This window comes from Podarcis cretensis (genome assembly GCF_951804945.1).
Source record: "Podarcis cretensis genome assembly, contig: SCAFFOLD_38, whole genome shotgun sequence".
Taxonomy (NCBI): domain Eukaryota; kingdom Metazoa; phylum Chordata; class Lepidosauria; order Squamata; family Lacertidae; genus Podarcis; species Podarcis cretensis.
This window is the reverse complement of record NW_027647830.1, coordinates 32,501-49,845: the sequence shown is the minus strand read 5'-3', so window position 1 is coordinate 49,845 and position 17,345 is coordinate 32,501. Positions and strand designations below refer to the sequence as shown.

Sequence of the window (17,345 nt, the reverse complement as noted above, 5' to 3'; positions counted from 1 at the left end):
AGCACCCAGTGGATCTCTCCCACCCAGTAGATCTCTCGCACCTGGCGATTCAATTCATGGGGGGACTTTATTGTGCAGGAACCATAGCACCCAGTGGATCTCTCCCACCCAGTGGATCTCTCCCACCCGACGCTTCAGTTCCCAGCCTTGGAGTTAAAACCCAGGCGCTTTCCTTGCCAACAAATAGTTTTATTGTGTGGGAACTGTAGCGTCCCCAAACAGATCACTTGCACCAGTGGATCTCTCCCACCTGGGTGGATCTCTCCCACCCAGTGGATCTCTCCCACCCGACGCTTCAGTTCCCAGCCTTGGAGTTAAAACCCAGGCGCTTTCCTTGCCAACAAAGAGTTTTATTGTGTGGGAACTGTAGCGTCCCCAAACAGATCACTTGCACCAGTGGATCTCTCCCACCCAGTGGATCTCCCCCACCCAGCGGATCTCTCCCACCCGGCGCTTCAGTTCCCAGCCTTGGAGAATAAAACCAGGCGCTTTGCTTTTGAACAAGTAACTTCATTGTGTGGGAACCGTCGCGTTCCCAAACGGACGGCGCCCAGGGGATCTCTCCCACCCAGTGGATCTCTCCCACCCAGTGGATCTCTCCCACCCGACGCTTCAGTTCCCAGCCTTGGAGTTAAAACCCAGGCGCTTTCCTTGCCAACCAATAGTTTTATTGTGTGGGAACTGTAGCGTCCCCAAACAGATCACTTGCACCAGCGGATCTCTCCCACCCAGCGGATCTCTCCCACCCGGCGCTTCAGTTCCCAGCCTTGGAGAATAAAACCAGGCGCTTTGCTTGTGAACAAGTAACTTCATTGTGTGGGAACCGTAGCGTTCCCAAACGGACGGCGCCCAGTGGATCTCTCCCACCCAGTGGATCTCTCCCACCCAGTAGATCTCTCCCACCCGGCGCTTCAGTTCCCAGCCTTGGAGAATAAAACCAGGTGCTTTGATTCCGAACAAACAGCTTTACTGTGTGGGAACCTTAGTACCCTCAAACAGAGGGCGCCCAGTGGATCTCTCCCACCCAGTGGATCTCTCCCACCCAGAGGATCTCTCCCACCCGGCGCTTCAGTTCCCAGCCTTAGAGAAACAACCAGGCGCTTTGATTCCGAACAAATAGCTTTATTGTGTGGGAACCTTAGTACCCTCAAACAGGCGGCGCCCAGTGGATCTCTCCCACCCAGTGGATCTCCCCCACCCAGTGGATCTCTCAAAACTGGCGCCCAGTGGATCTCGCACCCCGTGCCTCTCGCACCCGGCGCTTCAATTCCCAGCCTAGGGGAGAAAACCCTGGAGATTGATTTGCAAACAAATAGCTTTATCGTGTGGGAACCATGGGATCTAGTGGATCTCTCTCGCACCCGGCGCTTCAGTTCCCAGCCATGAAGAAACAAGGCGCTTTGCTTGCAAACAGATTATTGCGTGGGAACTGTAGCATCCTCAAAGGAACATCACCCAGTGGATCTCTCACACCCAGTGGATCTCTCACACCCAGTGGATCTCTCTCACCCGGCGCTTCAGTTCCCGGCCTTGGAGGAAAAAACCAGGCACTTTACTTATGAATAAATAACTTTATCATGTGGGAATTATAGCGTCCCAAACAGAGGGCACCCAGTGGATCTCTCACACCCAGTGGATCTCTCACACCCAGTGGATCTCTCGCACCCGGTGCTTCAGTTCCCGGCCTTGGAGGAAAAGAACAGGCGCTTTGCTTGTGAATAAATAACTTTTATTGTGTGGGAACTGTAGCGTCCTCAAACGGATTGCACCCAGTGGATCTCTCCCACCCAGTGGATCCCTCCCACCCAGCAGATCTATCGCACACAGCGCTTCATTTCCCAGTGGGGAATACCCAGGCGCTTTGTTGCAAAGAAGGGACTTTATTGCGTGGGAACCGCAGCGTCCCCAAACAGATCTCTTGCACCAGTGGATCTCTCGCCCCCAGTGGATCTCTCGCACCCGGCGCTTCAGTTCCCGGCCTTGGAGGAAAAAACCAGGCGCTTTGCTTCCGATCAAACAGCTTTATTGTGTGGGAACCTTAGCGCCCTCAAACAGACGGCGCCCAGTGGATCTCTTGCACCCAGTGGATCTCTTGCACCCGGCACTTCCGTTCCCAGCCTTGGGAACCGTAGCATCCCCAAACGGACGGCGCCCAGTGGATCTCTACCACCTGGAGGATCTCTCCCACCTGGCGATTCAATTCCTGGGGGGGACTTTATTGTGCGGGAACCATAGCACCCAGTGGATCTCTCCCACCCAGCGGATCTCTCCCACCCAGAGGATCTCTTGCACCGGCACTTCAGCTCCCAGCCTTGGGAACCGTAGCGTCCCAAATGGACGGCACCCAGTGGATCCCTTCCACCCGGTGGATCTCTCACGCCTAGCCGATCCCTCCCACCCAGCGGTTCCCTCCGACAATGCCGACCCCCCACCCAGTGGATCCCCGACCCAACGTATCTCTCAACCCAGCAGATCCCTCCCACCAAGCGGATCTCTCAACCCAGCAGATCCCTCCCACCGAGCGGATCTCTCAACACAGCAGATCCCTCCCACCCAGCGGATCTCTCAACCCAGCCGATCCCTCCCACCGAGTGGATCTCTCAACGCAGCAGATCCCTCCCACCCAGAGGATCTCTCAACCCAGCAGATCCCTCCGACCCAGCAGATCCCTCCGACCCAGCGGATCTCTCAACCCAGCAGATCCCTCCCACCCAGCGGATCTCTCAACGCAGCAGATCCCTCCCACCCAGAGGATCTCTCAACCCAGCAGATCCCTCCCACCCAGCGGATCTCTCAACCCAGCCGATCCCTCCCACCGAGCGGATCTCTCAACGCAGCAGATCCCTCCCACCCAGCGGATCTCTCAACGCAGCAGATCCCTCCCACCCAGCAGATCTCTCAACCCAGCAGATCCCTCCCACCGAGCGGATCTCTCAACCCAGCAGATCCCTCCCACCCAGAGGATCTCTCAACCCAGTGGATCCCTCCGACCCAGTGGATCCCTCCGACCCAGCGGATCCCTCCGACCCAGCGGATCTCTCAACCCAGCAGATCCCTCCCACCGAGCGGATCTCTCAACGCAGCAGATCCCTCCCACCGAGCGGATCTCTCAACCCAGCAGATCCCTCCCACCGAGCGGATCTCTCAACCAAGCAGATCCCTCCCACCGAGCAGATCTCTCAACCCAGCAGATCCCTCCCACCCAGCGGATCTCTCAACCCAGCAGATCCCTCCCACCCAGCGGATCTCTCAACCCAGCAGATCCCTCCCACCGAGCGGATCTCTCAACCCAGCAGATCCCTCCCACCGAGCGGATCTCTCAACCCAGCAGATCCCTCCCACCGAGCGGATCTCTCAACCCAGCAGATCCCTCCCACCGAGCGGATCTCTCAACCCAGCAGATCCCTCCCACCGAGCGGATCTCTCAACCCAGCAGATCCCTCCCACCGAGTGGATCTCTCAACCTAGCAGATCCCTCCCACCCAGCGGATCTCTCAACCCAGCAGATCCCTCCCACCCAGCGGATCTCTCAACCCAGCAGATCCCTCCCACCCAGCGGATCTCTCAACCCAGCAGATCCCTCCCACCCAGCGGATCTCTCAACCCAGCAGATCCCTCCCACCCAGCGGATCTCTCAACCCAGCAGATCCCTCCCACCGAGCGGATCTCTCAACCCAGCAGATCCCTCCCACCGAGTGGATCTCTCAACCTAGCAGATCCCTCCCACCCAGCGGATCTCTCAACCCAGCAGATCCCTCCCACCCAGCGGATCTCTCAACCCAGCAGATCCCTCCCACCCAGCGGATCTCTCAACCCAGCAGATCCCTCCCACCCAGCGGATCTCTCAACCCAGCAGATCCCTCCCACCCAGCGGATCTCTCAACCCAGCGGATCCCTCCCACCCAGCAGATCTCTCAACCCAGCGGATCCCTCTCACCCAGCGGATCTCTCAACCCAGCAGATCCCTCCCACCCAGTGGATCCCAGTGGATCCCTCCCACCCAACGGATCCCTCCGGTCAAGTGGATCCCTCCCGCCCAGCGCTTCTATAATTCCCCCCCCCCGCCCCATAGCTTGTTCCCTTTCGCGTCCGAACGTCGGAGGCCCCGTCCGCGCCTGTGCGCATGCGCGGAGCTGTCGGCGTTCGGGCGGCGACGCGCGAGGTCCGTGAGGCGAGGCGAGGCGTCGGTGACGCGGCGATGACGCAGCAAGGGGCGGCGCTCCAGAGCTACAACAACGAGCTGGTCAAATGTGAGGCGAAGGCTGGGCCAGGCGGCTACTCGAGCTCAGGCTTCGGCGGAGGGAGCAGGCCGCGTTGCTAGGGAGGCGTTGCTAGGCGCTGCTAGGAGCGAGGCGGCCAATGGGAGAGGCGGAGGGACAGGCCGGGCGTTGCCATTGGGCGAGCGGACGCGGGGGGCGGGCACGTTTCGGCGCGTTGCTAGGGAGGCGTTGCTAGGGGCTGCCGGGAGCGAGGCGGCCAATGGGAGAGGCGGAGGGAGAGGCCGGGCGTTGCCATTGGGCGAGAGGCCGCGAGGGGCGGGCACGTTTCGGCGCGTTGCTAGGGAGACGTTGCTAGGCGGCCAATGGGAGAGGCGGAGGGAGAGGCCGAGCGTTGCCATTGGGCGAGCGGCCGCGAGGGGCGGGTACTTTTCGACGCGCTTTGAGGGGAGGCCGCGTTGCTAGGGAGGCGTTGCTAGGCGCTGCTAGGAGCGAGGCGGCCAATGGGAGAGGCGGAGGGACAGGCCGGGCGTTGCCATTGGGCGAGCGGACGCGAGGGGCGGGTACGTTTCGGCGCGTTGCTAGGCGCTGCTGGGAGCGAGGCGGCCAATGGGAGAGGCGGAGGGAAAGGCCGAGCCTTGCCATTGGGCGAGGGGCGGGCACGTTTCGGCGCGTTGCTAGGGAGACGTGGCTGCGATTGGCCGGCGGCGACGGGCGGGAAATGCCTCGCGTCGCTATTGGAGACGGAGCGGAGGAGGGGGAAGGACGCGCGTTCCTATTGGCCGCGCCGTTTGGAGGCGGAGCGAGGCGACCAATGGGAGCGGGGGCGGGAAGTTCCGAGCGTTGTCATAGGCCGCGCGGTGCGAGGGGCGGGAGAGGCCGCGCGTTCCGATTGGCCGCGCGGTTTGGAGGCGGAGCGAGGCGACCAATGGGAGCGGGGGCGGGAAGTTCCGAGCGTTCCGATTGGCCGCGCCGTTTGGAGGCCTAGCGAGGCGACCAATGGGAGCGGGGGCGGGAAGTTTCGAGCGTTGTCATTGGCCGCGCGGGGCGAGGGGCGGGCGCAGGCGGGAGAGGCCGCGCGTTGCTCTTAGTCTTAGTAGGCCGCGTTGCCCGGGCGGCGCCGGAGCCAGCCCGGCGCTGATTGGCTGAGGCGCCACGAGGCGGCCAATGGGAGGCAGGCTAGGCGGCGGGCGGGAAATTCGGAGCGTTGCGATTGGCCGCGGAGGCGTGAGGGGCGGAGACGTGTCTAAGGCGTGAGAGGACGCGCGTGGCGATTGGCCAGGCCGCTTAGAAGGGGCGGGGCGGCGGCCTAGCGGGGTTGCTATGGCGACGAAGCCTAGCTCGATTTTCCCCAATAAATTTATTAAATTTATTATTATTATTATTATTATTATTATTATTGTTTAAATGTAATCATTCTTCATTTTAATTATGACCCTGTGAATATATTTCATTATGAGAACCTTGAATCTCCAGCTGATTATTATGAGTGGTATTAATATTAATATTATTAATAATAAAATAATAAAAATATTAATATTCATGTTTTTGTGACTAAATCTCTAGGTATGGAGGACCTTATTATTATTATTATTATTATTATTATTCAATCTCCAGGTACTGAGATACATCTTCTTAATATTGGAGGACGTTGTTATTAATAATAATAATAATAATAATAATATTAAATCTCTTATTATTATTATTATTATTATTATTGAATTCCTATTAGTATTAGTATTACTATTATTATTAATATTATTATTAATACCCAGGCATTACTTATTATTATTATTATTATTATTATTATTAATTCCCAGGCATTGAGGACCTTTCCCTCAAATGGGAGAAAAGGAACATTCTTATTATTGTTAATTCTTACTATTCTTATCCTTATCAATATTAATATTATTAATATTATCAATATTATTATTATCACTATTATTATTATTTCCCCAGGAATGGAGGACCTTATTATTATTATCAATATTATTATAATAATTATTATTATTATCAATATAATTATCAATATTATTATTATTACCTTATCATTATTATTATTATCATCAATATTATTAACAATATTATTATTATTATTATTATTTCCCCAGGCATTGAGGACCTTATTATTATTATCAATATTATTATTATCAATATTATTATCAATATTATTATTATTATTATTATTATTATTATTTCCCCAGGCATTGAGGACCTTATTATTATTATCAATATTATTATTATTATTATTATTATTATTATTATTATTATTATTAATATTATTATTACATTATTATTATTATTATTATTATTATTTCCCCAGGCATTGAGGACCTTATTATTATTATCAATATTATTATTATCAATATTATTATCAATATTATTATTATTATTATCATCATCATCATCATCATCAATATTATTATTATTATTATTATTATTATTTCCCCAGGCATTGAGGATCTTATTATTATTATCAATATTATTATTATCAATATTGTTATTATTACTTTATTATTATTATTATTATTATTATTATTATTATTATTATTATTATTATCAATATTATTATTATTATTATTATTATTATTATTATTATTCCTATTCTTTCCCCAGGCATTGAGGACCTGTCCCTCAAACGGGACGAACTGAGCAAGCAGATCCGCCAGGAGGAGGAAGAGAAATCGAAACTCCAAAACGACATTCGGGTTTTGACGGACAAGCTGTCGCGCGTCAACGAGAGCTTGGCGCGGAAAATGGCCTCGCGCAACGAGTTCGACCGCACCATCGCCGAGACGGAGGCGGCGTACATGAAGGTGGGGAGAATTGGTGAAATCGGTGAAAAAAAATATCCGTGAAATCAGAAATCAGTGAAAAAAAAATGTGAATTTTTGGGGGTGAGATCAGTGAAAAAATGGGATTTGGGGGGAAGAAATTGGTGAAAAAATGAGATTTTGGGGGGGGAGAAATCAGTGAGACGGAGGCGGCGTACATGAAGGTGGGAAAAATTGGTGAAATAAGTGAGAGAGAAAAATCAGTGAAATGAGAAATCAGTGAAAAAAATGCGAATTTTTTTGGGGGGTTAGATCAGTGAAAAAATGGGATTTTGGGGGAAGAAATTGGTGAAAAAATGAGATTTTGGGGGGAGTGAGACGGAGGCGGCGGACATGAAGGTGGGACAAATTGGTGAAAAAAATCAGTGAAATCAGAAATCAGTGAAAAAATGTGAATTTTTGGGGGTGAGATCAGTGAAATAATGGGATTTGGGGGGAAGAAATTGGTGGAAAAATGAGATTTTGGGGGGGAGAAATCAGTGAGACGGAGGCGGCGTACATGAAGGTGGGGAGAATTGGTGAAATCGGTGGAAAAAAAATCAGTGAAATCAGAAATCAGTGGAAAAAAATGTGAATTTTGGGGGGTGAGATCAGTGAAAAAATGGGATTTGGGGGGAAGAAATTGGTGAAAAATGAGATTTTGGGGGGGAGAAATCAGTGAGACGGAGGCGGCGTGCACGAAGGTGGGACAAATTGGTGAAAAAAAATCAGTGAAATCAGAAATCAGTGAAAATGTGAATTTTGGGGGGTGAGATCAGTGAAAAAATGGGATTTTGGGGGAAGAAATTGGTGAAAAAACGAGATTTTGGGGGGGAGAAATCAGTGAGACGGAGGCGGCGTACATGAAGGTGGGGAAAATTGGTGAGATCAGTGAAAAAAAATCTGTGAAATCAGAAATCAGTGAAAAAATGTGAAAATTGGTGAAATAAGTGAGAGAGAAAAATCAGTGAAATGAGAAATCAGTGAAAAGCGATTTTGGGGAAAGAAATCGGTGAAAAAATGAGATTTGGGGGAGAGAAATCAGTGAGACGGAGGCGGCGTGCACGAAGGTGGGACAAATTGGTGAAAAAAATCAGTGAAATCAGAAATCAGTGAAAATGTGAATTTTGGGGGGTGAGATCAGTGAAAAAATGGGATTTTGGGGGAAGAAATTGGTGAAAAACGAGATTTTGGGGGGGAGAAATCAGTGAGACGGAGGCGGCGTACATGAAGGTGGGGAAAATTGGTGAGATCAGTGAAAAAAAATCTGTGAAATCAGAAATCAGTGAAAAAATGTGAAAATCGGTGAAATAAGTGAGAGAGAAAAATCAGTGAAATGAGAAATCAGTGAAAAGCGATTTTGGGGAAAGAAATCGGTGAAAAAATGAGATTTGGGGGAGAGAAATCAGTGAGACGGAGGCGGCGTGCACGAAGGTGGGACAAATTGGTGAGATCAGTGAAAAAAATCTGTGAAATCAGAAATCAGTGAAAAAAATGTGAATTTTTGGGGGTGAGATCAGTGAAAAAAAATGGGATTTTGGGGGAAGAAATCGGTGAAAAAAAATTTTGGGGGGAGAAATCAGTGAGACGGAGGCGGCGTGTACGAAGGTGGGACAAATTGGTGAGATCAGTGAAAAAAATCAGTGAAATCAGAAATCAGTGAAAAAACTGAATTTTTGGGGGTGAGATCAGTGAAAAAATGGGAAGAAATTGGTGAAAAAATGAGATTTTTGGGGGGAGAAATCAGTGAGACGGAGGCGGCGTACATGAAGGTGGGACAAATTGGTGAGATCAGTGAAAAAATCAGTGAAATCAGAAATCAGTGAAAAAATGTGAATTTTTGGGGGTGAGATCAGTGAAATGATGGGATTTGGGGGGAAGAAATTGGTGGGAAAATGAGATTTTTGGGGGGAGAAATCAGTGAGACGGAGGCGGCGTACATGAAGGTGGGAAAAATTGGTGAAATCAGAAATCAGTGAAAAATATGATTTTTGGGGGGGCTCAGTGAAAAAAATGGGATATTGGGGGAAGAAATCGGTGAAAAAAAATAAATTTGGGGGGAGAAATCAGTGAGACGGAGGCGGCGTACATGAAGGTGGGGAGAATTGGTGAAATCAGTGGGGAAAAAATCCGTGAAATCAGAAATCAGTGAAAAAAAATGTGAATTTTTGGGGGTGAGATCAGTGAAAAAATGGGATTTTGGGGGAAGAAATTGGTGAAAAAAAATGAGATTTTGGGGGGGGAGAAATCAGTGAGACGGAGGCGGCGTGCACGAAGGTGGGACAAATTGGTGAAAAAAATCAGTGAAATCAGAAATCAGTGAAAAAATGTGAATTTTGGGGTGAGATCAGTGAAAAAATGGGATTTTGGGGGAAGAAATTGGTGAAAAAATGAGATTTTGGGGGGAGAAATCAGTGAGACGGAGGCGGTGTACATGAAGGTGGGGAAAATTGGTGAAATAAGTGTGAGAGAAAAATCCGTGAAATGAGAAATCAGTGAAAAAAATGTGAATTTTTTTGGGGGGTTAGATCAGTGAAAAAATGGGATTTTGGGGGAAGAAATTGGTGAAAATAATGAGATTTTTGGGGGGAGAAATCAGTGAGACGGAGGCGGCGTACATGAAGGTGGGGAGAATTGGTGAAAAAAATCAGTGAAATCAGAAATCAGTGAAAAAAATGTGATTTTTTGGGGGTGAGATCAGTGAAAAAATGGGATTGTGGGGGAAGAAATTGGTGAAAAAATGAGATTTTTGGGGGGAGGATTCAGTGAGACGGAGGCGGTGTACATGAAGGTGGGGAAAATTGGTGAAATAAGTGAGAGAGAAAAATCCGTGAAATGAGAAATCAGTGAAAAAAATGTGAATTTTTTTGGGGGGTTAGATCAGTGAAAAAATGGGATTTTGGGGGAAGAAATTGGTGAAAATAATGAGATTTTTGGGGGGAGAAATCAGTGAGACGGAGGCGGCGTACATGAAGGTGGGGAGAATTGGTGAAATCAGTGGGAAAAAAATCCGTGAAATCAGAAATCAGTGGAAAAAAATGTGAATTTTTGGGGGTGAGATCAGTGAAAAGCGATTTTGGGGAAAGAAATCGGTGAAAAAATGAGATTTTGGGGGGAGAAATCAGTGAGACGGAGGCGGTGTACATGAAGGTGGGGAGAATTGGTGAAATCTGTGGAAAAAAAATCCGTGAAATCAGAAATCAGAGAAAAAATGTGAATTTTTGGGGGTGAGATCAGTGTAAAAATGGGATTTTGGGGAAAGAAATCGGTGAAAAAATGAGATTTTTGGGGGGGAGAAATCAGTGAGACGGAGGCGGCGTACATGAAGGTGGGGAGAATTGGTGAAATCGGTGGAAAAAAAATCCGTGAAATCAGAAATCAGTGAAAAAATGTGAATTTTGGGGGGTGAGATCAGTGAAAAAATGGGAAGAAATTGGTGAAAAAATGAGATTTTGGGGGGGAGAAATCAGTGAGACGGAGGCGGCGTGCACGAAGGTGGGACAAATTGGTGAAAAAAAATCAGTGAAATCAGAAATCAGTGAAAAAATGTGAATTTTGGGGGTGAGATCAGTGAAAAAATGGGATTTTGGGGGAAGAAATTGGTGGAAAAAATGAGATTTTTGGGGGGAGAAATCAGTGAGACGGAGGCGGTGTACATGAAGGTGGGGAGAATTGGTGAAATCAGTGAAAAAAAAATCTGTGAAATCAGAAATCAGTGAAAAAATGGGGGTGAGATCAGTGAACTTTTGGGGGTGAGATCAGTGAAAAAATGGGATTTTGGGGAACGAAATCGGTGAAAAAAATGAGATTTTGGGGGGAGAAATCAGTGAGACGGAGGCGGCGTACATGAAGGTGGGGAGAATTGGTGAAATCGGTGAAAAAAAAAATCCGTGAAATCAGAAATCAGTGAAAAAACGTGAATTTTTGGGGGTGAGATCAGTGAAAAAATGGGATTTGGGGGAAGAAATTGGTGAAAAAATGAGATTTTTGGGGGGAGAAATCAGTGAGACGGAGGTGGCGTAGACGAAGGTGGGACAAATTGGTGAAAAAAATCAGTGAAATCAGAAATCAGTGAAAAAATGTGAATTTTGGGGGTGAGATCAGTGAAAAGCGATTTTGGGGAAAGAAATCAGTGAAAAAATAAGATTTTGGGGGGAGAAATCAGTGAGACGGAGGCGGTGTACATGAAGGTGGGGAGAATTGGTGAAATCAGTGAAAAAAAATCCGTGAAATCAGAAATCAGTGAAAAAATGTGAATTTTGGGGGGTGAGATCAGTGAAAAAATGGGATTTGGGGGGAAGAAATTGGTGAAAAAATGAGATTTTTGGGGGGAGAAATCAGTGAGACGGAGGCGGCGTACATGAAGGTGGGAAAAATTGGTGAAATCAGAAATCAGTGAAAAATGTGATTTTTTTGGGGGATCAGTGGAAAAAAAAGGATATTGGGGGAAGAAATCGGTGAAAAAAAATTGGGGGGGAGAAATCAGTGAGACGGAGGCGGTGTACATGAAGGTGGGAAAAATTGGTGAAATAAGTGAGAGAGAAAAATCAGTGAAATGTGAAATCAGTCAAAAAAATGCGAATTTTTTGGGGGGGTTAGATCAGTGAAAAAATGGGATTTTGGGGGGGAGAAATTGGTGAAAAAATGAGATTTTTGGGGGGAGAAATCAGTGAGGCGGAGGCGGTGTACATGAAGGTGGGGAGAATTGGTGAAATCAGTGGAAAAAAACCGTGAAATCAGAAATCAGTGAAACAAATGTGAATTTTGGGGTGTGAGATCAGTGAAAAAATGGGATTTTGGGGGAAGAAATTGGTGAAAAAATGAGATTTTTGGGGGGAGAAATCAGTGAGGCGGAGGCGGCGTGCACGAAGGTGGGACAAATTGGTGAAAAAAATCAGTGAAATCCGAAATCAGTGAAAAAATGTGAATTTTTGGGGGTGAGATCAGTGAAAAATTTGGATTTTGGGGGAAGAAATTGGTGAAAAAATGAGATTTTTGGGGGGAGAAATCAGTGAGGCGGAGGCGGCGTACATGAAGGTGGGAAAAATTGGTGAAATCAGAAATCCGTGAAAATGTGATTTTTTTGGGGGGGGGATCAGTGAAAAAAATGGGATATTGGGGGAAGAAATCGGTGAAAAAATATAATTTTGGGGGGGAGAAATCAGTGAGACGGAGGCGGTGTACATGAAGGTGGGAGGAATTGGTGAAATCAGTGAAAAAAAATCCGTGAAATCAGAAATCAGTGAAAAAATGTGAATTTTGGGGGTGAGATCAGTGAAAAGCTGGGGTTTTTGGGGGGAGAAATTGGTGCAAAAATGGGATTTGGGGGGGGAATTGGTGAAAAAATGGGATTGGGGGGAATCAGTGGAAAAATGGTATTTTGGAGAGAGAAATCAGTGTGAAAAATGGGATTTTTGAGGGAGAAATTGGGGGGAATGGGATTTTTTGAGGGAGAAATTGGTGAAAAAATGGGATTTTTGGGGGGAGAAATTGGTGAAAAAATGGGATTTTGGGGGGGAATCAGTGAAAAAAATGGGATTTTGGGGGGAGATATCAGTGGAAAAATGGGATTTTGGGGGGAGAATTCAGGGTAAAAATGGGATTTTGGGGGGAGAAATCGTGTAAAAATCGGATTTTGGGGGGAGAATTCAGGGTAAAAAGGGGATTTTTGGAAATTGGGCTCCCGGATCATCTAGTCTGACCCTGGAAATCTAGTGGAAAAAGGGGATTTTTTCTTCAAATCTAGTGTAAAAAGGGGATTTTTTCTTCAAATCCAGTGTAAAAAGGGGATTTTTTCTTCAAATTAGTGTAAAAAGGGGATTTTTTCTTCAAATCTAGTGGAAAAAGGGGATTTTTTCTTCAAATCTAGTGGAAAAAGGAGATTTTTTCTTCAAATCTAGTGTAAAAAGAGGATTTTTTTTCTTCAAATCCAGTGTAAAAAGGGGATTTTTTCTTCAAATCTAGTGGAAAAAGGGGATTCTTTCTTCAAATCTAGTGTAAAAAGGGGATTTTTTCTTCAAATCTAGTGTAAAAATGGGATTTTGGGGGGAGAAATTAGTGTAAAAATGGGATTTTGGGGGAGAATTCAGTGTAAAAATGGGATTTTGGGGGGAGAAATCAGGGTAAAAATGGGATTTTTTGGGGAGAAATTAATGTAAAAATGGGATTTTGGGGGGGAAATTGGTGAAAAAATGGGATGTTTTTTTGGGGGGGGGGAATCAGTGAAAAAATGGGATTTTTTGGTGGGGAGAAATGGGATTTTGGGGAAAAATCAGTGAAAAAATTGGATTTTTTTGGGGGGTGAAATGGGATTTTTGGGGGATAAAATTGGTGAAAAAATGGGGATTTTTCTTCAAATCTAGTGTAAAAAGGGGATTTTTTCTTCAAATCTAGTGGAAAAAGGGGATTTTTTCTTCAAATCTAGTGGAAAAAGGGGATTTTTTTCTTCAAATCTAGTGGAAAAAGTGGATTTTTTTCTTCAAATCTAAGGTAAAAAGGGGATTTTTTCTTCAAATCTAGTGGAAAAAGGGGATTTTGGGGTAGAAATTAGTGTAAAAATGGGATTTTGGGGGGAGAAATCAGGGTAAAAATGGGATTTTTTGGGGAGAAATTAATGTAAAAATGGGATTTTGGGGGTGAAAAAATGGGATTTTTTTGGGGGGGGAAATCAGTGAAAAAATGGGATTTTTTGGTGAGGAGAAATGGGATTTTGGGGAAAAAATCAGTGAAAAAATGGGATTTTTTTGGGGGGGTGAAATGGGATTTTGGGGGGATAAAATTGGTGAAAAAATGGGGATTTTTCTTCAAATCTAGTGTAAAAAGGGGATTTTTTCTTCAAATCTAGTGGAAAATGGGGATTTTTTCTTCAAATCTAGTGGAAAAAGGGGATTTTTTTCTTCAAATCTAGTGGAAAAAGGGGATTTTTTTCTTCAAATCTAAGGTAAAAAGGGGATTTTTTTCTTCAAATCTAGTGTAAAAAGGGGATTTTTTCTTCAAATCTAGTGTAAAAGGGGGATTTTTTCCTTCAAATCTAGTGTAAAAAGGGGATTTTTTCTTCAAATCTAGTGTAAAAAGGGGATTTTTCTTCAAATCTAGTGGAAAAAGGGGATTTTTTTCTTCAAATCTAGTGTAAAAATGGGATTTGGGGGGGAGAAATTAGTGTAAAAATGGGATTTTGGGGGTAGAAATTAGTGTAAAATGGGATTTTGGGGGTAGAAATTAGTGTAAAAATGGGATTTTGGGGGGGAAATTGGTGAAAAAATGGGATTTTTTGGGGGGGAAATCAGTGAAAAAATGGGATTTTTTGGTGGGGAGAAATGGGATTTTGGGGAAAAAATCAGTGAAAAAATGGGATTTTTGGGGGGGGTGAAATGGGATTTTGGGGGGATAAAATTGGTGAAAAAATGGGATTTTTTGGGGGGAGAAAAAATGGGATTTTGGGGGGGAGTAATCATTGTGGAAAATGGGATTTTGGGGGAGAATTCAGTGTAAAAATGGGATTTTTTGGGGAGAATTCAGTGTAAAAATGGGATTTTTGGGGGAGAATTCAGTGTAAAAATGGGATTTTTTGGGGAGAATTCAGTGTAAAAATTGGATTTTTGGGGGATTTTTTCTTCAAATCTAGTGTAAAAAGGGGATTTTTTCTTCAAATCCAGTGTAAAAAGGGGATTTTGGGGGTAGAAATTAGTGTAAAAATGGGATTTTTTCCTTCCAGATCCTGGAAAGCTCCCAGACTCTCCTCAATGTTCTGCGCAAGGAAGCCGGTAACCTCGCTAAGGCCACGGATGTGAAAGGCGGGGCCAAAGAGGCCTGAAGGGCGGGACTCGAACCCGGGACCGGGGGGTGGTCTGGTGTCGGAATAAAGGGATTTTTCCCTCTGTAACGGACGCCTGGTGTGGTTTTTTTGGGGCGCGGGTAGACACGTATGTACGTACGTACATATATACACGCACACACATATATACATATACATATATAAACATATCTATACATATCTATACACACTGACACACATAGATATATGTATGCACGCCAAAACATACATATTCATACATATATACATACACATGCATATACACACACACACATATATACATATACATATATAAACATATCTAGACATATCTAGACACACATATATATATGTATGCACGCAAAACCATACATATTCATACATACACATACATATATACACACACATATATACATATACATATATAAACATATCTATACATATCTAGACACACATATATATATGTATGCACGCAAAAACATACATATTCATACATATATACATACACATACATATATACACACACACATATATACATGTATATATATAAACATATCTATACATATCTAGACACACATATATATATGTATGCACGCAAAAACATACATATTCATACATACATACACATACATATATATACACACACACATATATACATATACATATATAAACATATCTATACATATCTATACACACATATATATATGTATGCAAGCAAAAACATACATATTCATACATATATACATACACATACATATATACACACACACATATAAACACACAAACATATATAAATATATATACACATATATGCACATACATATACACACAACACACACACACACATATTCACATATATACATATATAAAGATACGTTCGTGTACATATATATATACATACAAACACATACATAAAAATATACACAAAAACATTCATATACATACGTATACATACACACACACACATATATATATATACACACATATATACACTACACACACACACACATATATATATATACACACACACAAAAACATTCATATACATTCATATATATATATATAAACATACGTATACACACACACACACACACACATATATACACTACACACACACACACATATATATATACAGACATATACTCACATATACATATACACAGAAACACACACAGACATATATACACATATATGTATACACAAAAACATACATATACATATATAAACATATATATATATACACACACACACATATATACACACATGTATACACTACACTACACACACACAATGTATATACATATATACAGAGACATACTCACATATACCTCATATACACACACTCATATACACACATATATGTATACACAGAAACACACATATATAAACATACACACACACACACACATACACTACACACACACATATATATATACATATATACAGAGACATATACTCACATATACATATACACAGAAACACACACACACATATACACACATATATGTATACACAAAAACATACATATACATATATAAACATACACACACATATATATACACATATATACACTACACACACACATATATATATATATATACATATATACAGAGACATATACTCACATATACATATACACAGAAACACACACACACATATACACACACATATATGTATACACAAAAACATACATATACATATATAAACATACACACACACATATATACACATATATACACTACACACACACATATGTATATACATATATACAGAGACATATACTCACATATACATAGAAACAGAAACACACACACACACACATATACACACACATATATGTATACACAAAAACATACATATACATATATAAACATACACACACACATACATATACACATATACACATTTATGTATACACAAAAACATACATATACATACATACATACACACACACATATACATATCTATACACACACACATATATACACACACACACACATATACATATATACAAATACATATCTACACACACACACACACACATATATATACACACACACATATAAACAGTCAAACACACACACACATATATACACTACAGACCCATATATACATATACATATCTATACACACACACACACACACATGTAAACACACAAACATATAGAAATATATATACACATATATACACATACATACATCCAGGGTCATCTAGCCTGACCCCCTCTTCCTTCCAGATCCTGGAAAGCTCCCAGGCTCTCCTCAATGTTCTGCGCAAGGAAGCCGGCAAGCACGCTAAGGCCACGGATGCGAAAGGCGGGGCCAAGGAGGCCGGAAGGGCGGGACTCGAACCCGGGACCGGGGGGTGGTCTGGTGTCGGAATAAAGGGATTTTTCCCTCTGTAATGGACGCCTGGTGTGTTTTTTTTGGGGCGCGGGTAGACACGTATGTACGTACGTACATGTATGCGCACACACACACACACAATATTAATATTAATGGCGACATGGCCAGGTATGTATG

General features: G+C 44.1%; 2 protein-coding genes and 1 long non-coding RNA gene across 3 annotated transcripts in view; 1 reads left to right on the top strand and 2 right to left on the bottom strand.

Moving 5' to 3' along the window:
* The window catches only part of LOC307208440 (uncharacterized protein), a 76,465-nt gene that overhangs the window by 33,044 nt on the left and 26,076 nt on the right, over positions 1-17,345 (bottom strand). The window lies entirely within an intron of this gene.
* On the bottom strand, positions 1,102-1,542 carry LOC307208441. The gene is made up of 2 exons (XR_013835174.1): positions 1,492-1,542; positions 1,102-1,216 (listed from the first exon to the last, which is right to left on the bottom strand). It is a non-coding gene; the product is annotated as an uncharacterized lncRNA (long non-coding RNA).
* On the top strand, positions 4,175-14,872 carry SSNA1 (SS nuclear autoantigen 1). The gene is made up of 3 exons (XM_079996503.1): positions 4,175-4,250; positions 6,834-7,033; positions 14,745-14,872. The coding sequence occupies exons 1-3, from the start codon at positions 4,199-4,201 to the stop codon at positions 14,841-14,843; spliced, it is 351 nt and encodes a 116-aa protein (XP_079852629.1). The 5' UTR covers positions 4,175-4,198; the 3' UTR covers positions 14,844-14,872.